This window comes from Pelophylax lessonae (assembly GCF_965119305.1).
Source record: "Pelophylax lessonae genome assembly, chromosome: 6".
Classification (NCBI taxonomy): Eukaryota; Metazoa; Chordata; class Amphibia; order Anura; family Ranidae; genus Pelophylax; species Pelophylax lessonae.
The window spans coordinates 22,068,295-22,087,228 of record NC_138773.1 but is presented as its reverse complement, the minus strand read 5'-3'; the positions used below and the strand labels follow the sequence as shown (position 1 = coordinate 22,087,228).

Sequence of the window (18,934 nt, the reverse complement as noted above, 5' to 3'; positions counted from 1 at the left end):
TAAACATTAAAATCTCCCATTATGTTCTCAGACAATTAACATCTGCCTTGACCCATTCCATGGTGCTTAAATGTAGTTGACTGAGCCAGAGAATTCTGAATAGTTTATTCTCCCTAAACAGGTCCACATAAGCTTCAGTAGCAGCTGCTAGAGTTAAACTTGTGTAATTCAGATTCCATCTAGCAGCATAGGATATCAGTAATTCTAATTAATCGCTATTGATCTTCACGCTTTTTCCCCATGCACTGGTTTTCTATGTCTCAATAGTGTTACCGGAGGTCTCTGTAAAAGACTGACCTTCAGCTCCTTCCTCACATGGCCGCAAGTGATCTTCTCTCCACTAATAGACGTTTTCTGGTGGCGCCAAATTTCTTCTACGAGATTGGAGATGTATGTTGTGAGGTGATGTCTGAAACCTCCATCCATGTCTGTGAATAGAGAAGGACTGTGATTGGAAGAAGACACATGGTGGCAGCAGAAGATTTTGTTGGTGGCTCCAATACAACAAAGTCCCATTGAAGAAATGCACTAGTTGGAGCCATTGTGTGCAATGAGAGATGGAGTATAAAGAGTTTAGCTGGTTGGAGCAAAGAGGGCTTGCTCTCAACGCGCCCATTAGAGCTGATAACCTAATGAACAGGTTACACTTTATAATTTGTCTTGCTTGCTTTTAAGTTGACCTGGTGATTTTTTGTTGGGAGGTCTTTTGCCCCTTAATTTTTAGGAGTTTTCCTGGCATTGCATGCTATACCCTTTCTGTAAGGAGAAAGTATATAAGAAAGGTGGGTGATTTTCAAGTTGTGGAATCATGAGCGAATAAAGGAGTTGATGGCCAGACAGATATTTATTAACACTCAGACTTTTGTTCAATAATAAGAAAAGTGTTACATTCTACTAAAATTGATATTATGGACTACATTTTTAAATTGCATACCCTATATGTATTGGGACGCCTGCCTTTACACGCACATGAACTTTATTGGTATCCCAGTCTTAGTCCGTAGGGTTCAATATTGAATTGGCCCACCCTTTGCAGCTATAACAGCTTCAACTCTTCTGGGAAGGCCGTCCACAAGGTTTAGGAGTGTGTCTATAGGAATGTTTGACTATTCTTCCAGAAGCGCATTTGTGAGGCCAGGCACTGGTGTGGATGAGAAGGCCTGGCTTAGTCTCCGCTCTAATTCATCCCAAAGGTGTTCTATTGGGTTTTATTTCAGGACTCTGTGCAGGCCAGTCAAGTTCCTCCACCCCAAACTCACTCATCCATGTCTTTATGGACCTTGCTTTGTGCATACACAAGATGGCTGCCAGAGTCACATGGGGCCACAGCATCCCCAGTGACCCAGGTAACCATAGAGGAACCAGGATCTTCATGACTCCAGCTGTAGGGCCACTGCGATTCGAGCACTACCTGTAGTGGAAGAAGAACACTGCAGCTTCTTACATACAAATTACACTAAGATCCAACAGTATACAGTCTATAATGTGCTCAATCCTTTTCAGAGCCCCTGACCCACTCCCATCAACTTTTGGGCACAGTTGACAATAATAGACCCCTGGGAGCTTGTAGTCTGATGACCCTTGCTCATATTTATGCATATAAAGGGCCAGTTGGGATAGGAGCTAAGTAGTCAGTATCCATTCATTGAAGTGTGGGAGGGGCCAGAGTGCCCAGGTAAGCTCCATGGTGGTGGTGTTGTGGTTGGGATTTGAACAAGGATTCTGGTAGTGTGGGGGAGAGGAGCTGGCCACTGAGCCACTGTGATGCAACCTGAGGTGTATGTTTTTTAGCATTAGGGGAAGTGATCCTCATTTAATTTCAATATGTTTTTATTAAGAATATCAGGTAAATGGATATACAAACCAAACCAGGCGTATCATACAAAGAATAAAAAACTGTAGAAAAGTCTTGTATAAGGCCAGAAAGGTTGATACACGCCCTCTCAAGCTAGCAACTTAATAATGACATCACATATGGAAAAATAAGTAAGAAATCGCATATGGAAAAATAAGAGAGAAAAAAGGGATCATTAGTAAAAAATATGTTTCTAATATAGGAAAGAGGCAAAAATAAACCTAAGAGGATTATCCCATGTTCACAGAACTAGAGCAGATTCATTTTCAAGCATCGGATATAATATTTCTGATTCCAAGAGATCTAAATAGGTAGTCATAGGATCCTAGAAATGCAGAGTTATTAGTAGTAAACATATATTGGAACCCAAAACATGTAATACCTGGTCAGTAGTAAGAGGCAGAGGGACCCCAGATAGGTATCAAACCCTTAAAGAGAAAAGGACAGCATTGTAGAAGGAGAAAAGAGGAGATGTAGTGCAGAGCAAGGAAGATGACTAGGTTAAGAGTGACCAACTAGGAAAGAGCCATTACAGAAAAAAAAAAAAAAAAAGGGGGGGGGGGAGTTAAGAGAGGGGACCAAAATTCATGGGACCAAAGGGATATTCATAAAATTTGCCCATGGTTCCCATATTGCTTCACATTTCTGGGTGGAATCCAAGACCATGCCGACCATCTTCTCCTGGGCTATAATCCAGGAGATTTTTCTTTTTGTCAATTGGAAAGAGACATATGATGCCTTCCATGACTTGGCAATGGTCAATTTGGCCCCAAGGAGGATGAAGAAGATAAGTCTTTGCATATTCCTGGAGGCTGATTCCACTGGAAAGTTAAGGAGGACGATTTGAGGGGACTTCATGATCGGGATACCCGTAATCTTCCAGAGCAAAAATATTTTGTTCCAGAAGCTCCTGATTTTAGGGCAATTCCACCATATATGAAGCATATTACTCAGGTGTTCACAGCCTCTAAACAGAGGGGGAAGCTAAAGGATACAACTTTGCTCATTTTTATGGGACAAGGTCGTCATAATTTTCAAATAAGCTTCTACAAGGGCAATATAGAGCACCCCTTTGTAAGCCCTAAACATTCCTATTTCACACCTCAGGATCCCATTCTTGTGTAAGATCTGTTTCCCAGGCCAACATAAAAGAAGTCTGAGGAAAGCGCCCTGTAGATAACTGAAATTCCCCCCTCTCTGCTCCATGGCTTGACCGCACTATTGTTATGCGGTGATATTCGGCCCTTCTGAATTTGAAGTTTATGTATAAAATTTGAAATTTGGGAGAGGCGTAAAAGTTCAGTAGAAGGCTAATACAAAATGCCTTGGTGAGTAGGCCTAAAGATCAGAGGAAGTGTCCAATTCGGTAAAGCCCCTTGTTCAGCCACCAGCTAAAGGCCTTAATTTCCATCCTTGGGGAAAAGAAGGTTTCTGAAATAAATGTGCTAGGGGTTTGAATGTGGAGGTTAATTGTGGGTGTGTTCTTAGTTTATTACAAAGAGAAAAGGGTGATCCTCATTTTATTCTGTTTAGAAGGGGTTAACTAGTAATGCTTTTTAAGGGAGGGATTAGTGGAACTGGTTTACATGTATATAAAAAGGGATAGGGGTCGGTTCTTTGCCCCCTATTAATATTACTTAATAGCCGTCTTCACCTACCTATGTTCAAAGCCCAGAGCCATAACAGAAAATGTCCCTTATCTTTACACATCCATTTTTTTTTCTTTAGTAGCAACATGGCACTTACAAATGCTATGTAATGAATGTATATAACTCATCAGTGAAAACTGTCTACACCAGGCACTGTCTACACCACCACTAAAATGGTGGACAATGATCTGGATCTGGACCATGTGACTCCGGACCGCAGCACTTAGGGGCCAGATCCGTCTCCCTCTGGCCCCCACCACCCTGTGGATCACTCTACTGGTTCTTTCCCCCAGATTCTGCCTCTATCATCCTGAAAGCAGGGTAGAGGGCAGAAGGCACAGCAGTTCTGGGCAGAGGGCAAAAAGATCCCCAAGTTTTTGAGTTTGCAAGCAGGCGACTGGTTGATAGAAAGCAGGGTGGTCTTAGCAACTAATCACCAGCTTAACATGAAAGGTTGGGCAGCTCCCACCCTCCATTCAGAGCTGCTGTGCCTTCTAACTCTGCCCTGTGTAAGGTAAGAATGTGAAGGGGCTGATATAAAGGGGGCTGACAACGCTGCTGGCTTTTTACCTGAGTCCATCCGATCCAGCGATGTGCAGGAGCACAGGGTGCCAGCCACTGTTGCTCTCCTCATTGGACAGATAGATAGCAGCAGGAGCCATTGGCTGTCAATCAAAAGCTGTGACACGGGAGCGGGACCGAATCCCACTGTGTGTCTATGGAAGCAGCACCAGGATTCGGGAGCAAGCCCACACGGGTGCCCCTGTGGAAAGCGGCTTTCCGTAGGGGACCTGCCGAAGGGGGGGGGGGCTGGAGCTCCGGTGGGGGACCCCAGAAGAAGAGGTTTACAACCCCATTAATTTAATATGTCTAGTCCACGCAGTAACAGTCCCTGGGGGTCTGATTTACCTGCCAGTGTACCCTGACTTGATTTCAGGAACCTTTTGCCTGGGTGGGGCAACAGAAAGCTGCTGACAGATGGACTTTTAGGAGTCTCCAGGAAGAGGTTGTTTTTGGAACCTTCCCGCAGTGTCAGTTTCTGTAGTAAAAAAAATAATTAGGTGACAGGTTACAATTATCGCTAGTACTATATACAATATATAGCCAAATGGACACTTGACCATCATGCTAATATGAGTTTGTTGGGCATCCCATTTTAAAACCATGACCATTAATATACATTTTCCCTCCTTTGTAGTTAAAGCATCCTCTAATGTTCAGTACATGCTTTCCACAAGATTTTGAAAGGTGTGCGTGGAGATTTTCACCCATTTGTGAGGTCAGTTACTGATGTTGGATAAGAACACCTGGCTCACAATTGGTGTTCCAAATCATCTCCAATGGGTTGAATAGGGTTGGAAGATCAAAAAAACCTTTGTATGCTCTATTAACAGGACCCTTCACTGGAAACACCTGAACTCCATCATTTGTAGGGGAATCCACATACTTTTGGCCATATAGTATATATGTATATACTGTATATACACCAATCAGCCATATTAGTATGACCACCCACCTAATATTGAGTATGGCCCCCCTTTGCTAAAACAGCCCTGACTCATTGAGGCATGGACACACATGAATGGCAGGACCCAAGGTTTCCCAGCAGAACATTGCTCAAAACATCACACTGCCTCTGCTGACTTGCCTTCTTATACCCAGGGCCGTCTTTAATATTGATTGGACCCTGGGCAAACACAGACCTAATGAGCATGCCGCATTAGGTCTCCCCCGCAGGCTGACGTCAGCAGGGGAGGAGAGTAGGCGGAGCCTGACCCAGTGCTGGGGTAAGTCACTGAAGGGGTTGTAACCCCTTCAGCAACTTGGGATGGGGGGGTTGGGAGAGCATATGGGGGGGGGGGGATTTTTATTTTGCCTAGGGCTGCAAAAGTCCTTGCATAGGTCCTGTTTGTATGCTACTAAGTTGCAGATAGTCTACATATATATTTGTTTTTCTGTGCCTTTTCTCTTTTTTTTTTTTTGTTTTTTTTCTACATGTATTTTTATTTGCATATTTTATTTGTATTTTGTTGATAATTTTTTTGTCTCTTATTCTGTATGATATTTACTTTTTATACTATTTTTGGATATTGTGTGATTATGTGGTGATACAGCCAGCAATTAAAAAAAAAAAAATGCCCCACTATTGTACATAGTCGGGAGTATTGGGATCTTGCATATAAAGTAAGGTAAAATACAGTAAATAAAGGAGAATGTTTTAAACTTATGAATATAGGAAAAAATTCCTGTTTTTCTGAGCCCTCCTCCCATTCACCATCGTACCTCAATCACATGCTGTAGGTAGGTACGAGCTGTTTCACGGCCACAGTGGTCAGGATCCTGCCAGTCTCTCATCAGAAGATCCAGGTGCTGAAAAAACAATGAGTTGAGCTAAATGATTTGCAAAAAAAAAACTTAGATAGAAAAAACCCACAAAAATTCTGTTCTTGAGTATATAAAGAAAACCTAATTAGGCTAGGCGATCCAAGCAGAAGTGAGAGCAAGTACCTGTCAAAACCAGCCCCCCCCCCCCCCCCAAAAAAAAAAGGCCATTTAGTGAAATGCAGGACTTCCCCTTTTGGGTGGAGCTCTGCTTTAAAGAATCGAAAAAATATAATAAAATTAATTTTAGTGCAAAAACACCATATAATACCCATTTTTGGTATGTCACATGTGTGCACCCTGGGCTTGTATTTGTGCAGGAGTATGGGGCAAGGAGGTTTTGGCATTTTTTTGGGGAATTTTCATATATTTTATTGTGTATATATATATATATATATATATATATATATATATATATTTATTTATTTTTTTTTACTTATTTCTTTTAATTTTTAAAATTCATTTTTAAGTGATTGCTATTACAAGGGGTCTCTTTATGGAGACATTAGAGGTCTTATATATGTCTCCCCTGCTCTTCACACAATCTAACCAAGCACAGATCAGCTCGGTTAAATGGGTCCCCTGGCTGTACTGGCCAGGAAAAGGTACATCTGAACCCAGAAGTTACATCACTTCCAGTTGCATTGTTTGCATGTGAGATGGAGGCATCGATTTGCTTCGGTCTCACTGCAATCTCTCCACACCCCCCCCCCCTCTTGGGCAATGCTAAGCACGGGACAGCCTGGGGACAGCCTGGGAACCATACCGACAGGAGAGGGGGAGCACACTGTGCAGCCGGCTGTTTGGTAGTGGTCGGCAGCTATAATGCTGCCGCATCACTTTTTCTTTATAGCTGGTGTTCTGCCAAAAACTCCAACCCGCCAAAATCTCCAACCACGTCACTTCCATTGACTTTCCAGAAGCAATAATTAGAGATTTCGATGTGTTGCTGTTTTCAAAGACCACCAGCAGCATATACACTCTGGTACATGACACTGGGTAAGGAGGAACAAACTTGTTGCCACCTCGGAGGTGGCCATGCTATCTCCTGTGAGCTTCTGGGTCCCAGGCAAGGCCGTGATGGGAGGTGGAGTAATGCGTGTGGCGTCACTGGGGAGCTTGTTGCAACACGACGCGTTTCTGAGCATGTGCGAGGTCCCAAATGGGCATGCGCACTCTTTCATCAGGTGTATATGTATCTTATTTGTTTTTACATAATCTTATCTCAGCTGTGGCGTGCGGTCGTATCTTTCTCTGGTATCTTTATGGTCTACGGTGGTAATTGGAGTAATAGTAACAACTCACAAAAGCCGATGTTAATCAGGCTTTAGACAAGGCTAAAAACGATACTCCTCCTGGTGATGCCATCCATCCACTCAAAGCATGTGACCGGGATAATACAATCTGTCATGGAGGAAAAGCCGGCTATCTCCTGTGAGCTTCCAGGTCCCAGGCAAGGTCTGATGGGAGGTGGAGTAAAGTGTGTGGCGTCACTGGGGAGCTTGTTGCAACACGACGAGTTTCTGAGCATGTGCGAGATCCCGAATGGGCATACACACTCTTTCATCAGGTATATATGTATCTTATTTGTTTTTACATAATCTTATCTCAGCTGTGGAGTGCAGCCATATCTTTCTCTGGTATCTTTATGGTCTACGGTGGTAATTGGAGTAATAGTAACAACTCACAAAAGCTGATGGTAATCAGGCTTTAGACAAGGCTAAAAACGATACTCCTCCTGGTGATGCCGTCCATCCACTCAAAGCATGCTACCGGGATACTACAATCTGTCATAGAGAAAAAGCCGGCTATCTCCTGTGAGCTTCCAGGTCCCAGGCAAGGCCGTGATGGGAGGTGGAGTAAAGTGTGTGGCGTCACTGGGGAGCTTGTTGCAACACAACGAGTTTCTGAGCATGCGCAAAGTCCCGAATGGGCATGCACGCTCTTTCATCAGGTGTATATGTATCTTATTTGTTTTTACATAATCTTATCAACATGGGGACAAGGTTCTGTGGGGTGGGGGGCAGGGCCCCCACCCAAAAGCATCCCCCATGTTGAGGGAATGAGGCCTGCTATGGTTCAGGAGGGGGGACGAGTTCGCTCGCCCCCCCCCCCTTTTCTGACCTGCATGCTCGGATAAGGGTCTGGTATGGATTTTTGGGGAACCCAAGGCAATTTTTTTTTAAATGTTGGCATGGGGGTTTCGCTTAAAATCCATACCTGCTAAAGATGCGCCACTTTACAGGCAGACAAAGGGGACCCCCAGGCACTATACTGAAAGGAAATTTTCATTTTTATTGTTGCACTTTAAGTATCATTGAAATCACTGCTCCTGAAAAAACTATCGCTTTTGAAAATAATTTTTGCATTGATTCATGTCCCCCAGGGAAGTACCCAGGCCCCCGGATCCCTTATGTGGCCATTTACTTGCATGTAAGTCTTCAAAACAAGGACTTTTTACTTCTCATGTTCAGCTCCCATAGACTTCAATAGAGTTTGCAGTTCAGCTGCAAACCAAACAGGGGGGTGTTCGGTCCATCTCTAGTGGTGAATTTTGGAACTGCCACTGTCACATAGGAAGTTTAGTCACTTGTGAAAGGCCTATATAAGATAATAAACTGCTTCATTTACCTGCAGAAATTGAAGTGAAGATGAATCTCCCGTCAGCTTGGATCCATTAACACACACCTGGAAAGATCAATGAGAAAAAAAAAACAAGATATATTAACGAGATTCTCTAACATAATGGGTCGTTGTTGCTTTGAGTATGGCTGATCAAACTAATCCTTTCCACCAAGGTAGACATGATGTTATAGTTCTTCAGTTGGTCTGCAGTGAAAATCAGAAATGGGGAGGAGGATGAGAGATAATCATTTTGAGGAAACCCCTCAAAAACAGGTGGTGTCCTATAATGGTGGCCGCATAGTGAAACGCTTGTCAATCTGCACCACGTGAGCTTTTGTGTTCTTGTAATATTTGCTTGATTCATAAGGGATCTGCTATTAACTTTACTTGTCTTCACCTTTTCACCATTTTCTGACCATTTTATACACAATTGGTAAACATTTTTGCCTGCCATTGCCTGGGGAATATTACAAGTAGTATGGATCGATGCAGCTAATAACGAAGATTCCTCTAGCCTAAGGGGTCTAGCCTAAGGGGTCCAAAGTAAGTATGTCAAGGTTTCAACAAGAACCCATGTAAAGAGTTATTGTTTTAGCTTTGTTAGGTGCCAGGTTGGACCTTTGCCACAAAGTCATAACACAGGTACCAAGAAGTCAGTTCTGGGTACTAATCACAAGTGATAGTCACAAAATAGGACACCAAAATGCCACTAACGACCCAAAGGATTTTTTTTTTGCTAAGGGATTTTACCAGTGCACCGAGCAAAATGTATGCTTACTAACAGTGGATGTCATAAACATGTCTAACTATGCCTTTGCTGTATTCTGCATTTTAAGCAATGGTGCGGACACATACCTGGTCAAATGGGGAAGATATAACCACATAGAGGTAGGACCATTGACGGAAGATATAACCACATAGAGGGAGGACCATTGACAGAAGATATAACCACATAGAGGGAGGACCATTGACGGAAGATATAACCACATAGAGGGAGGACCATTGATGGAAGATATAACCACATAGAGGGAGGACCATTGACGGAAGATATAACCACATAGAGGGAGGACCATTGACGGAAGATATAACCACATAGAGGGAGGACCATTGACGGAAGATAGAACAACATAGGGGAGGGACCATTGACAGAAGATATAACCACATAGAGGGAGGACCATTGATGGAAGATATAACCACATAGGGGGAGGACCATTGACGGAAGATATAACCACATAGAGGGAGGACCATTGACGGAAGATAGAACAACATAGGGGAGGGACCATTGACAGAAGATATAACCACATAGAGGGAGGACCATTGACGGAAGATAGAACAACATAGGGGAGGGACCATTGACAGAAGATATAACCACATAGAGGGAGGACCATTGATGGAAGATATAACCACATAGGGGGAGGACCATTGATGGAAGATATAACCACATAGAGGGAGGACCATTGACGGAAGATAGGACAACATAGAGGGAGGACCATTGACAGAAGATAAAACAACATAGAGGGAGGACCATTGACGGAAGATATAACAACATAGAGGGAGTACCATTGACGGAAGATAGAACAACATAGAGGGAGGACCATTGACGGAAGATAGAACAATATAGGGGGAGGACCATTGACGGAAGATAGAACAATATAGGGGGAGGACCATTGACGGAAGATAGAACAACATAGGGGAGGACCATTGACGGAAGATATAACCACATCACATTCTATCACATTGACAGAAGATAGAACAACATAGGGGGGAGGACCATTGACGGAAGATATAACCACATACAGGGAGGACCACTGACGGAAGATAGAACCACATAGAGGGAGGACCATTGACGGAAGATATAACCACATAGAGGGAGGACCATTGACGGAAGATATAACCACATAGAGGGAGGACCATTGACGGAAGATAGAACAACATAGAGGGAGGACCATTGACGGAAGATATAACCACATAGGTGGAGGGCCATTGACGGAAGATAGAACAACATAGGGGGAGGACCATTGACGGAAGATATAACCACATAGAGGGAGGACCATTGATGGAAGATATAACCACAAAGGGGGAGGACCATTGACGGAAGATATAACCACATAGAGGGAGGACCATTGACGGAAGATAAAACAACATAGGGGAGGACCATTGACGGAAGATATAACAACATAGAGGGAGGACCATTGACAGAAGATAGAACAACATAGAGGGAGGACCATTGACGGAAGATATAACAACATAGAGGGAGGACCATTGACGGAAGATAGAACCACATAGGGGGAGGACCATTGACGGAAGATAGAACAACATAGGGGAGGACCATTGATGGAAGATATAACCACATCACATTCTATCACATTGACAGAAGATAGAACAACATAGGGGGGAGGACCATTGACGGAAGATATAACCACATACAGGGAGGACCACTGACGGAAGATAGAACAACATAGAGGGAGGACCATTGACGGAAGATATAACCACATAGAGGGAGGACCATTGACGGAAGATAGAACAACATAGAGGGAGGACCATCGACGGAAGATATAACCACATAGGGGGAGGACCATTGACGGAAGATAGAACAACATAGGGGAGGGACCATTGACGGAAGATATAACCACATAGAGGGAGGACCATTGATTAAAGATATAACCACATAGAGGGAGGACCATTGACAGAAGATATAACCACATAGGGGGAGGACCATTGACGGACGATATAACCACATAGAGGTAGGACCATTGACGAAAGATATAACCACATAGAGGGAGGACCATTGATGGAAGATATAACCACATAGAGGGAGGACCATTGACGGAAGATATTACCACATAGAGGGAGGACCATTGACTATCCATTGAAGTTACCCAATTTGTATTGTTTACTTAAACATTTGCTCTCATAGACCACCTACCTCCAGATAATCCAGTTCTGTGGTGTTCAGAAATGCATTCACATTAAAAATCTGCAGAATACACATACAATAGCACGTTATTATTGACAAACAGATACGTCATAATATTACTGGAGAATTACTATAAAATAGATGAAATCTAGAATCTGATACCAGATGTGAGCTGAGTAGCATAGACAGTGCAGACAGTTTAAGGCAGGTCTCCTGGTCACCCTCAATATCCAGCGAGCCCTCCGTGTCCAGGACATATACCGCCATCTGTGAGGAGAAGGTAAATGGTCACCAAAGCAGTCAATGAACCAATCCCAAAGGACACTCCTAGATCAGATTTTGAATAGATGGTTTCACCTAAAACAATTTATACTGTACATCTATTATATCCAACTTTACTTAATAAACTGTGAATGGTGGCTTTCATTTTACCAAAACCTATTTTTAAGTTGTCTGTGAACCTTCTCATTTATCCAGATCATGGTATAGCTGTTAGTACTCAGTCATATTAAACTGGACTTCTGAGATACTGATGAAATTCAACCACTAATCTAAGTGGCTTCCTCAGTTCTAAGTAGTATCAAGAACATACCCCAGCATTTATACAGTTACCCATGTGGCTAAAATTGATGGGTATGTACCATGACATTTAGAGTTGAACTCAGAACATTAAAGAATACGTTCAGTTGAATGTAACTTACTTGTAATGTATGTTATTCTTACCTATCACTATGGGGTTGATTTACTAAAACTGCAGAGTGAAAAATTTGGTGCAGTTGTGCATGGTAGCCAATTAGCTTCTAACTTTGGCTCCCTTCAATTAGGTTTTGACAAAAAAAGAAAAACAAAAAAAAAAAAAAAAACTGAAACCTGATTGGTTTCTTTGCTTTCTATGGTTTCTATGCAGAGCTGAACCAGATTTTGCACTCTCCAGTTTTAGTAAATCAACCCCGCTGTGTCTGTTTGCCAATATCCAAGATCCAAGATAGGCAAGATTGCAATTCTAGTTTTACCCTTCCAACCTATCCTCTTGACCAATTAAATGGGAAAGAGCCCAACCTCTACCCTACAACCCAGAACCAATTTCAGAAGGACATGCATTTTTTTGTCCCTTGATACTCCTATGTTTCAGGTACTGAACCTATGCTAGAACACACGTAGGCCCTACTGTCATTACTATAGGGATACCAGCCCTCTGCTGGAACACATTCAGACTTCATTATCATTACTTACAGGGATACCAGCCCTGTGTTGGCTTGGCGCTGACTTTTCTTAGTATTTTTTCTTGGGATTGGTGGAGGAACTCCTCTATACCACAGCAAGCAAGCAATATATCTAAAAACAGATCAGAGCCACAGATGGATTGGCAGTGATCCTGGGATGATCCATGTGTACAAATCAGATGCAGGTTTGCTGTGATCTATGTTTTTGACTCCTGAGATGCTTTGGGATTTTTTTTATAAAGGAGCTTGGATAATTTCAGGACAATTTCCCTATTCATTTCTCCATCTTTCTATATGATAAGATATCCGCCTATATAATTTAACAGAAAACGTCTCTATCGAACCTTCTCCCTATTCCTCTCCAGGATGAAGGGCTTGCTCCAGATGCAGATCCCATTTGTTACACTGTCAGTGCCACCTCTCCATTCAAACCCTGTGAGGGGCTCATCATCTGGCCCCAGACTGACCGGCTGGCCTTTCTCCTACAAAGGAAAATCATCATCAATTCCAAACACTCAATCTGTAAAAAAACAAACACCAAAAGTAGGGTTTATAGACCAGCCTTATGTATATGGCGGGTTGAAGCTGAACTTCAGGCAGATATGAAACACATATTAAAAAGGATTCCAGGTATTGATATTTCTACAAAGTTACGTTGTTTGAGATTGGACGAACGTAACTATGTATATGCCATTCCTGGCCGATGCCCCCGGAAGCTGGAAATTACTGACGAAGACACTGCTATTACACCGCTACTACAGTAATCTCCACTTGCCTCTGTGTCCTGTGCCAGAGCGGGTGTCCATGCTACATTCTAAACTGGAGTGTTAAGTGGGGTCCCCCAGGGCTCAGTCCTGGGACTAATTTTGTTCAATTTAGTTATCAATAACATGGGGGATGAAATCAGTAGCTCAATCTCAATTTTCGCAGATAACACAAAAATATGCAGGGCAATAACTTCTCATCAAGATATAGAAATCCTACAGAATGACCTGAACAATATAACCGAGTGGGCAACTACGTGGCAAATGAGATTTAATGTGGAGAAGTGTAAGGTATTGCACTTGGGCGCCAAAAAAATAAACACAAATTATGCTCTAGGGGGGGAAACCTCTGGGGGAATCCAGAATGGAGAAGGATTTGGGGGTTCTAGTGGAAGATAGACTAAGCAATAGCATGCAATGTCAAGCTGCAGCTGTCAAAGCCAGCAGAATATTAGCATGCATAATTAAGGGGATATACTCCAGAGATAAGACTATAATCCTACCATTTTATAAAACCCTGGTCCGGCCACACCTGGAGTATTTTGTCCAGTTCTGGTCGCCAATCTTTAGAAGGGATGTGCTGGAACTGGAGAGAGTCCAAAGAAGGGCAACTAAACTAATTAGGGGATTGGAGGACCTTAAGTACAAGGAGCGATTACAAGCACTTCATTTATTCCCCTTGGAGAGGAGACGCCCAAGAGGGGACATGATAGCGATTTACAAATAACTCAATGGTGATCCCAGCATAGGTAAAAAACTATTTGGTCTCAAGGAGTGCAAGAGGACACGTGGCCACACGATGAGATTAGAGGAGAGGCGGCTTAACCTTGAGCTGCGTAAGGGGATGGGTTTACTCGCCAGGCAGCAAAGGGCTCTCAGGATATATGGCTGGGTTTACTCACCAGGTAGTGAAGGGCTCTCAAGATATAATTCAGTACGATGGACTTTCCTTTCTGCCTCTCACCGATCACACAGACAAGGCACAAGGGGCACTTCTTGTCCTGAAAGCAATTCTTTATCACCCTCTCATCCAGCTGCAGTTTCCCATCATCATCTGTGTACACCAACTGAAGGGCTGAAGGCGAATTCTAATCATATAAAAAAAAAGGCACCAGTCATATGGGGTGTGTTCATTTTTTTTCATATTACTGTTTATTTAAGGAAATTTACAGGGAAAGGATATAAAAACTACGTTCTAGAAAGTATTTCAATTGAGGTGAATGGGTGTAAAGTGAACATCCTTTTATACGTTCCTGAGTACATACAGGGTAAGAGAACAGGGTTCAGTTTTCTTTATCTACAAACTATGGTATACTGTATATACTGAATCATTTTTTATTTATTTTTTTTATACACGTAATGGCGGTGATCAGCAAATTTATAGTAGGACTGGTGGGCAATATGACACTGACACTTTTGACACTTTATTGAAACCGGTTACACTAATACTGTGATCAGTATTAAAAATATGTACTGTCACTGTACTAATGACACTGGCTGGGAAGGGGTTAACATGTAGGGTGATCAAAGGGTTAATTATGTGCCTAACAATGCTTGGTGCATTCGCTGTGTGCAGTTTTTACTTTGCAGAGAAACCATAACTGACAAGACAAAGCTATGTATTGTTTACATTGACAGAGCTCTGTCCGGTCTTCCTGCTCGCTGAACGCCGCTCGGTCCTGGCGGTCAATCATTGGCTGGGACCCGCTGATGACTAATCACAGCACAACCAGCACAGCGGCCATGCATGTGCCCCTACCTAGAAGTGCTGGATCACGTACTGGATACATGATCCAGCTCAGGAGAGACACCATACTCCTACGCAGGGCTGCTGTTAGAAATCGCGGGGCCCCGTACAGACTACCTGGCCCCCCCCCCCCCCCAAGAAAATATTAAAGATATATTTAGCTAAAATTACAACAAAATCACTATTAGCAGACACAAATATAACATAACTCGCATAATTCCTGCTAAATCTAAAAAAACAAACTGTCAAATAAAAAAGAAGATGAGATGAGAAAATTATACAGTCTGGACAGTTGGAGCTCAGTGATCAGAGAGACAGAGAGAGAGAAACAAAGTTACAATTTACAAATAAACTCCTGAGCAGAGATAAGTGCTGGGAGGGGGGGGGGCCCACAGGAAGGGGGATTAGTGAGGGGCGACTGTCTCTTTCTCAACAGATTAAGGCCCCTTTCACACACTCCATCCGTCGGACGGAGTCCGTTTTTCTCAGCGGGGGATCGAGCCGCCGATCCCCTGCTGAGCATCAGGAGGGCAGCTGTGTCTCCGCGCTGTGTGCGGAGACACAGCTGACAGTTCCCCATGCATCTCTATGGGGAAAATCGGATGTCAACGGACCGTCAGTCCGTTGTCACCCGATCCCATCCGATCCGATCCGCTGGACGGATGGAAAATAGGGTTTCCATCCGTCCAGACTTGACGGATCGGGTCGGGTCGGATGTCAGCGGACATGTCTCCGCTGACATCCGATGCCCCATAGGAATGCATGGGGGGACCGTTCAGATCCGCCAAAAAAACGGACAGGCGGATCTGAACGGTCCGCCTGTGTGAAAGGGGCCAAAAGCTGATAGCAGTGAGGGGGACAGATCAGATTCAGGTGCTGAAGGAAGATTTCTGTATTTGTTGTCCATCACTAATCCCCCTCTCTGTGTGGGGCCCCCCTGTGCGCTCGGGTCCCCTACAAGAGGGCTGGTGGTCCCCCCCTATCAGCGGCCCTGCTCCTACGTAAGGTGGTCGGCAATCGGTTAAAATACCCCAATTGGGATTTTTTTTTTTTACCAAAGACATGTAGCAGAATACATGTTGGCCTAAATTTATGACGACATTTGATTTTATTAGATATGATTTATAACTAAGTAGAAAATATTGTTTTTTTTTTTTTGTTTTTTTATTGCAAAAAAAACAGTGATTATCAAATACCACCCCAAATAGAATTATATTCGTGTAAAAAAAAAAAAATTATAACATTTTCATTTGCGTACAGTGTTGCATGACTGTGCACTTGCCAGTTAAAGTAGCGCAGGGCTGAATAGCAAAAAAATGGCCTGGTAATGAACGGGGTAAAACCTTTCTGAGCTGAAGTGGGTAAAGGAGACATGTACCCATTTCCTGGCAATGAATATATCATGCTAGTTTTGATCTTGTGATATGCAGGGTTCAAAAGGATAAGGTGAGCAGAATCTGAGATGGCATGGGAAGAGAACCGGTGTGTTGAATCAATGAGAAGAAGGAGCTCTAGCAGCAATTGTGCGCTTTTCTTTTTGGTGTTTGGATTCACATTGGGGGTAAAAAGTATTTGATCCCCTGCTGATTTTGTTCGTTTGCCCACTGACACAGAAATGATCAGCCTATAATTGTCTAAAATGGTCGGTTTATTTAAACTGTGAGAGACAGAATAACAACAAAAATATCCTGAAAAACGAATTTCAAAAAAGTTATAAATATTTGCATTTTAATGAGTGAAATAAATATTTGATCCCTTCACAAAACATGACTTTGTACTTGGAGGCAAAACTCTTGTAAGCGATCAGAGGTAAGAACCTTCAGCTTCCTCCACATATGTTCTATGGAATTAAGGTCTGGAGACTGGTTAGGCCACTCCAGAACTTTAATGGGCTTCTTCTTGAGCCACTCCTTTGTTGCTTTGGCCATGTGTTTCGGGTCATTGTCATGCTGGAATACCCATCCACAACCCATTTTTAATGCCCTGGGTGAGGGAAGGAGGTTCTCACCCAAGATTTGACGGTACATGGCCCCGTCCATCATCCCTTTGATGCAATGAAGTTGCCCTGTCCCCTTAGCAGAAAAACACCCCCAAAGCATAATGTTTCCACCTCCATGTTTGACGGTGGGGATGGTGTTCTTGGGTGTCATTGGCAGGATTCCTCCTCCTCCAAACACAGCGAGTTGATGCCAAAGAGCTTGATTTTGGTCTCATCTGACCACAACACTTTCACCCAGTCTCCTCTGAATCATTCAGATGTTCATTAGAAAATTTCAGGCTGTACATGTGCTTTCTTGACCTTTCGGGAGCTCCAGGATTTTAGTCCTTCACGGAGTATTGTTACCATTTAGTTTCTTTGTGACTATGGTCCCAGCTGCCTTGAGATTATTGACAAGATTTTCCCGTGTAGTTCTGGGCTGATTCCTCACTATTCTCATGATCATTGAAACTCTACGGGGTGAGATCTTCCATGGAGCCCCAGACTGAGGGAGATTGTGTTTCTTCTATTTGCGAATAAGCTGCTTGGCAATGGTCTTGTAGGTCATTCCAGCCTTGTGTAGGTCTACAATCTTGTCTTTGACATCGTTGGAAAGCTCTTTGGTCTTGGCCATGGTGGAGAGATTGGAATCTGATTGATTGCTCCTGTGTACAGGTGTCTTTTATACAGGTAACAAGCTAAGATTAGGAGCACTTTTAGGCCCCTTTCACACATGCTGTCCGTTTGTCCGTTTTTCATCCATCCGTTGGACAGATGAAAAATGGACATCAATGTATCTCTATGTAAAAACAGGTGACAATGGATGATCATCAGTTAACATCCGTTTTCATCCGCTTCAGTCAAAGTCCGTTATTTTGAATGGATAAATGCTCTATTTCTCATCCGTCAAAAAAATGAATCGGACAAAAAACGGATGACAACGGATGACAATGGATGAAAAACGGATGAAAAACGGATAAATTTTGACGTGACTGAACTGATGAACTGAACGGGACCGTATGTGTGAAAGGGGCCTAAGGCCCCTTTCACACTATAAGTCCGTCGGACCGACTCCGTTTATCTCAGCGGGGGATCGATCCGCCGATCCCCCGCTGAGCAGGAGGATGACAGCTGTTCTCCGCGCTGTGTGCGGAGACACAGCTGTCACAGCCCCATACATCTCTATGGGGGAATCGGATGGGAACGGACCGTCGGTCCGTTCTCATCTGATCTGATCCGATCCACTGGACGGATGGAAAATAGGGTTTCCATCCGTCCAGATTTGACGGATTGGATCGGATGTCAGCGGACATGTCTCCACTCACATCCGATGCCCCATAGGGATGCATGGGGGGGCCGTTCAGATCCGCCAAAAAAACGGACAGGCGGATCTTAACGGTCCGCCTGTGTGAAAGGGGCCTTAAGAGAGTGCTCCAAATCTCTGCCCATTACCTGTATAGAAGATACCTGGGAGCCAGACATCTTGCTGATTGATAGGGGATCAAATACTTATTTCACTTATTAAAATGCAAATCAATTTATAACTTTTTTTGAAATGCGTTTTTCTGGATATTTTTGTTGTTATTCTGTCTCTCACTGTTAAAAAAAAAACAAAAAAAAAAACTACCATTAAAATTATAGGCTGATCATTTCTTTGTCAGTGGGCAAGCATACAAAATCCTCAGGGGATCAAATACTTTTTTCCCTAACAGTAGGAGTGGATGATTTTTACCATTGGACTATATGATTTATTTTATTTTTATTCCATTGAATCATAGATGTGATTATAATGTT

General features: G+C 43.1%; 1 protein-coding gene across 1 annotated transcript in view; it reads right to left on the bottom strand.

The window, feature by feature from the left end:
* Positions 1-225: 225 nt before the first annotated feature.
* The window catches only part of LOC309557640 (RING finger protein 112-like), a gene marked incomplete at both ends in the record, with an annotated part of 39,902 nt that continues 21,193 nt past the window's right edge, over positions 226-18,934 (bottom strand). The window contains 8 exons of the mRNA XM_082260431.1: positions 226-428; positions 4,414-4,543; positions 5,788-5,874; positions 8,518-8,574; positions 11,438-11,488; positions 11,591-11,695; positions 12,996-13,133; positions 14,318-14,503. Coding sequence (XP_082116557.1) covers positions 226-428; positions 4,414-4,543; positions 5,788-5,874; positions 8,518-8,574; positions 11,438-11,488; positions 11,591-11,695; positions 12,996-13,133; positions 14,318-14,503 — 957 coding nt within the window. The remainder of the gene's footprint in view (positions 429-4,413; positions 4,544-5,787; positions 5,875-8,517; positions 8,575-11,437; positions 11,489-11,590; positions 11,696-12,995; positions 13,134-14,317; positions 14,504-18,934) is intronic.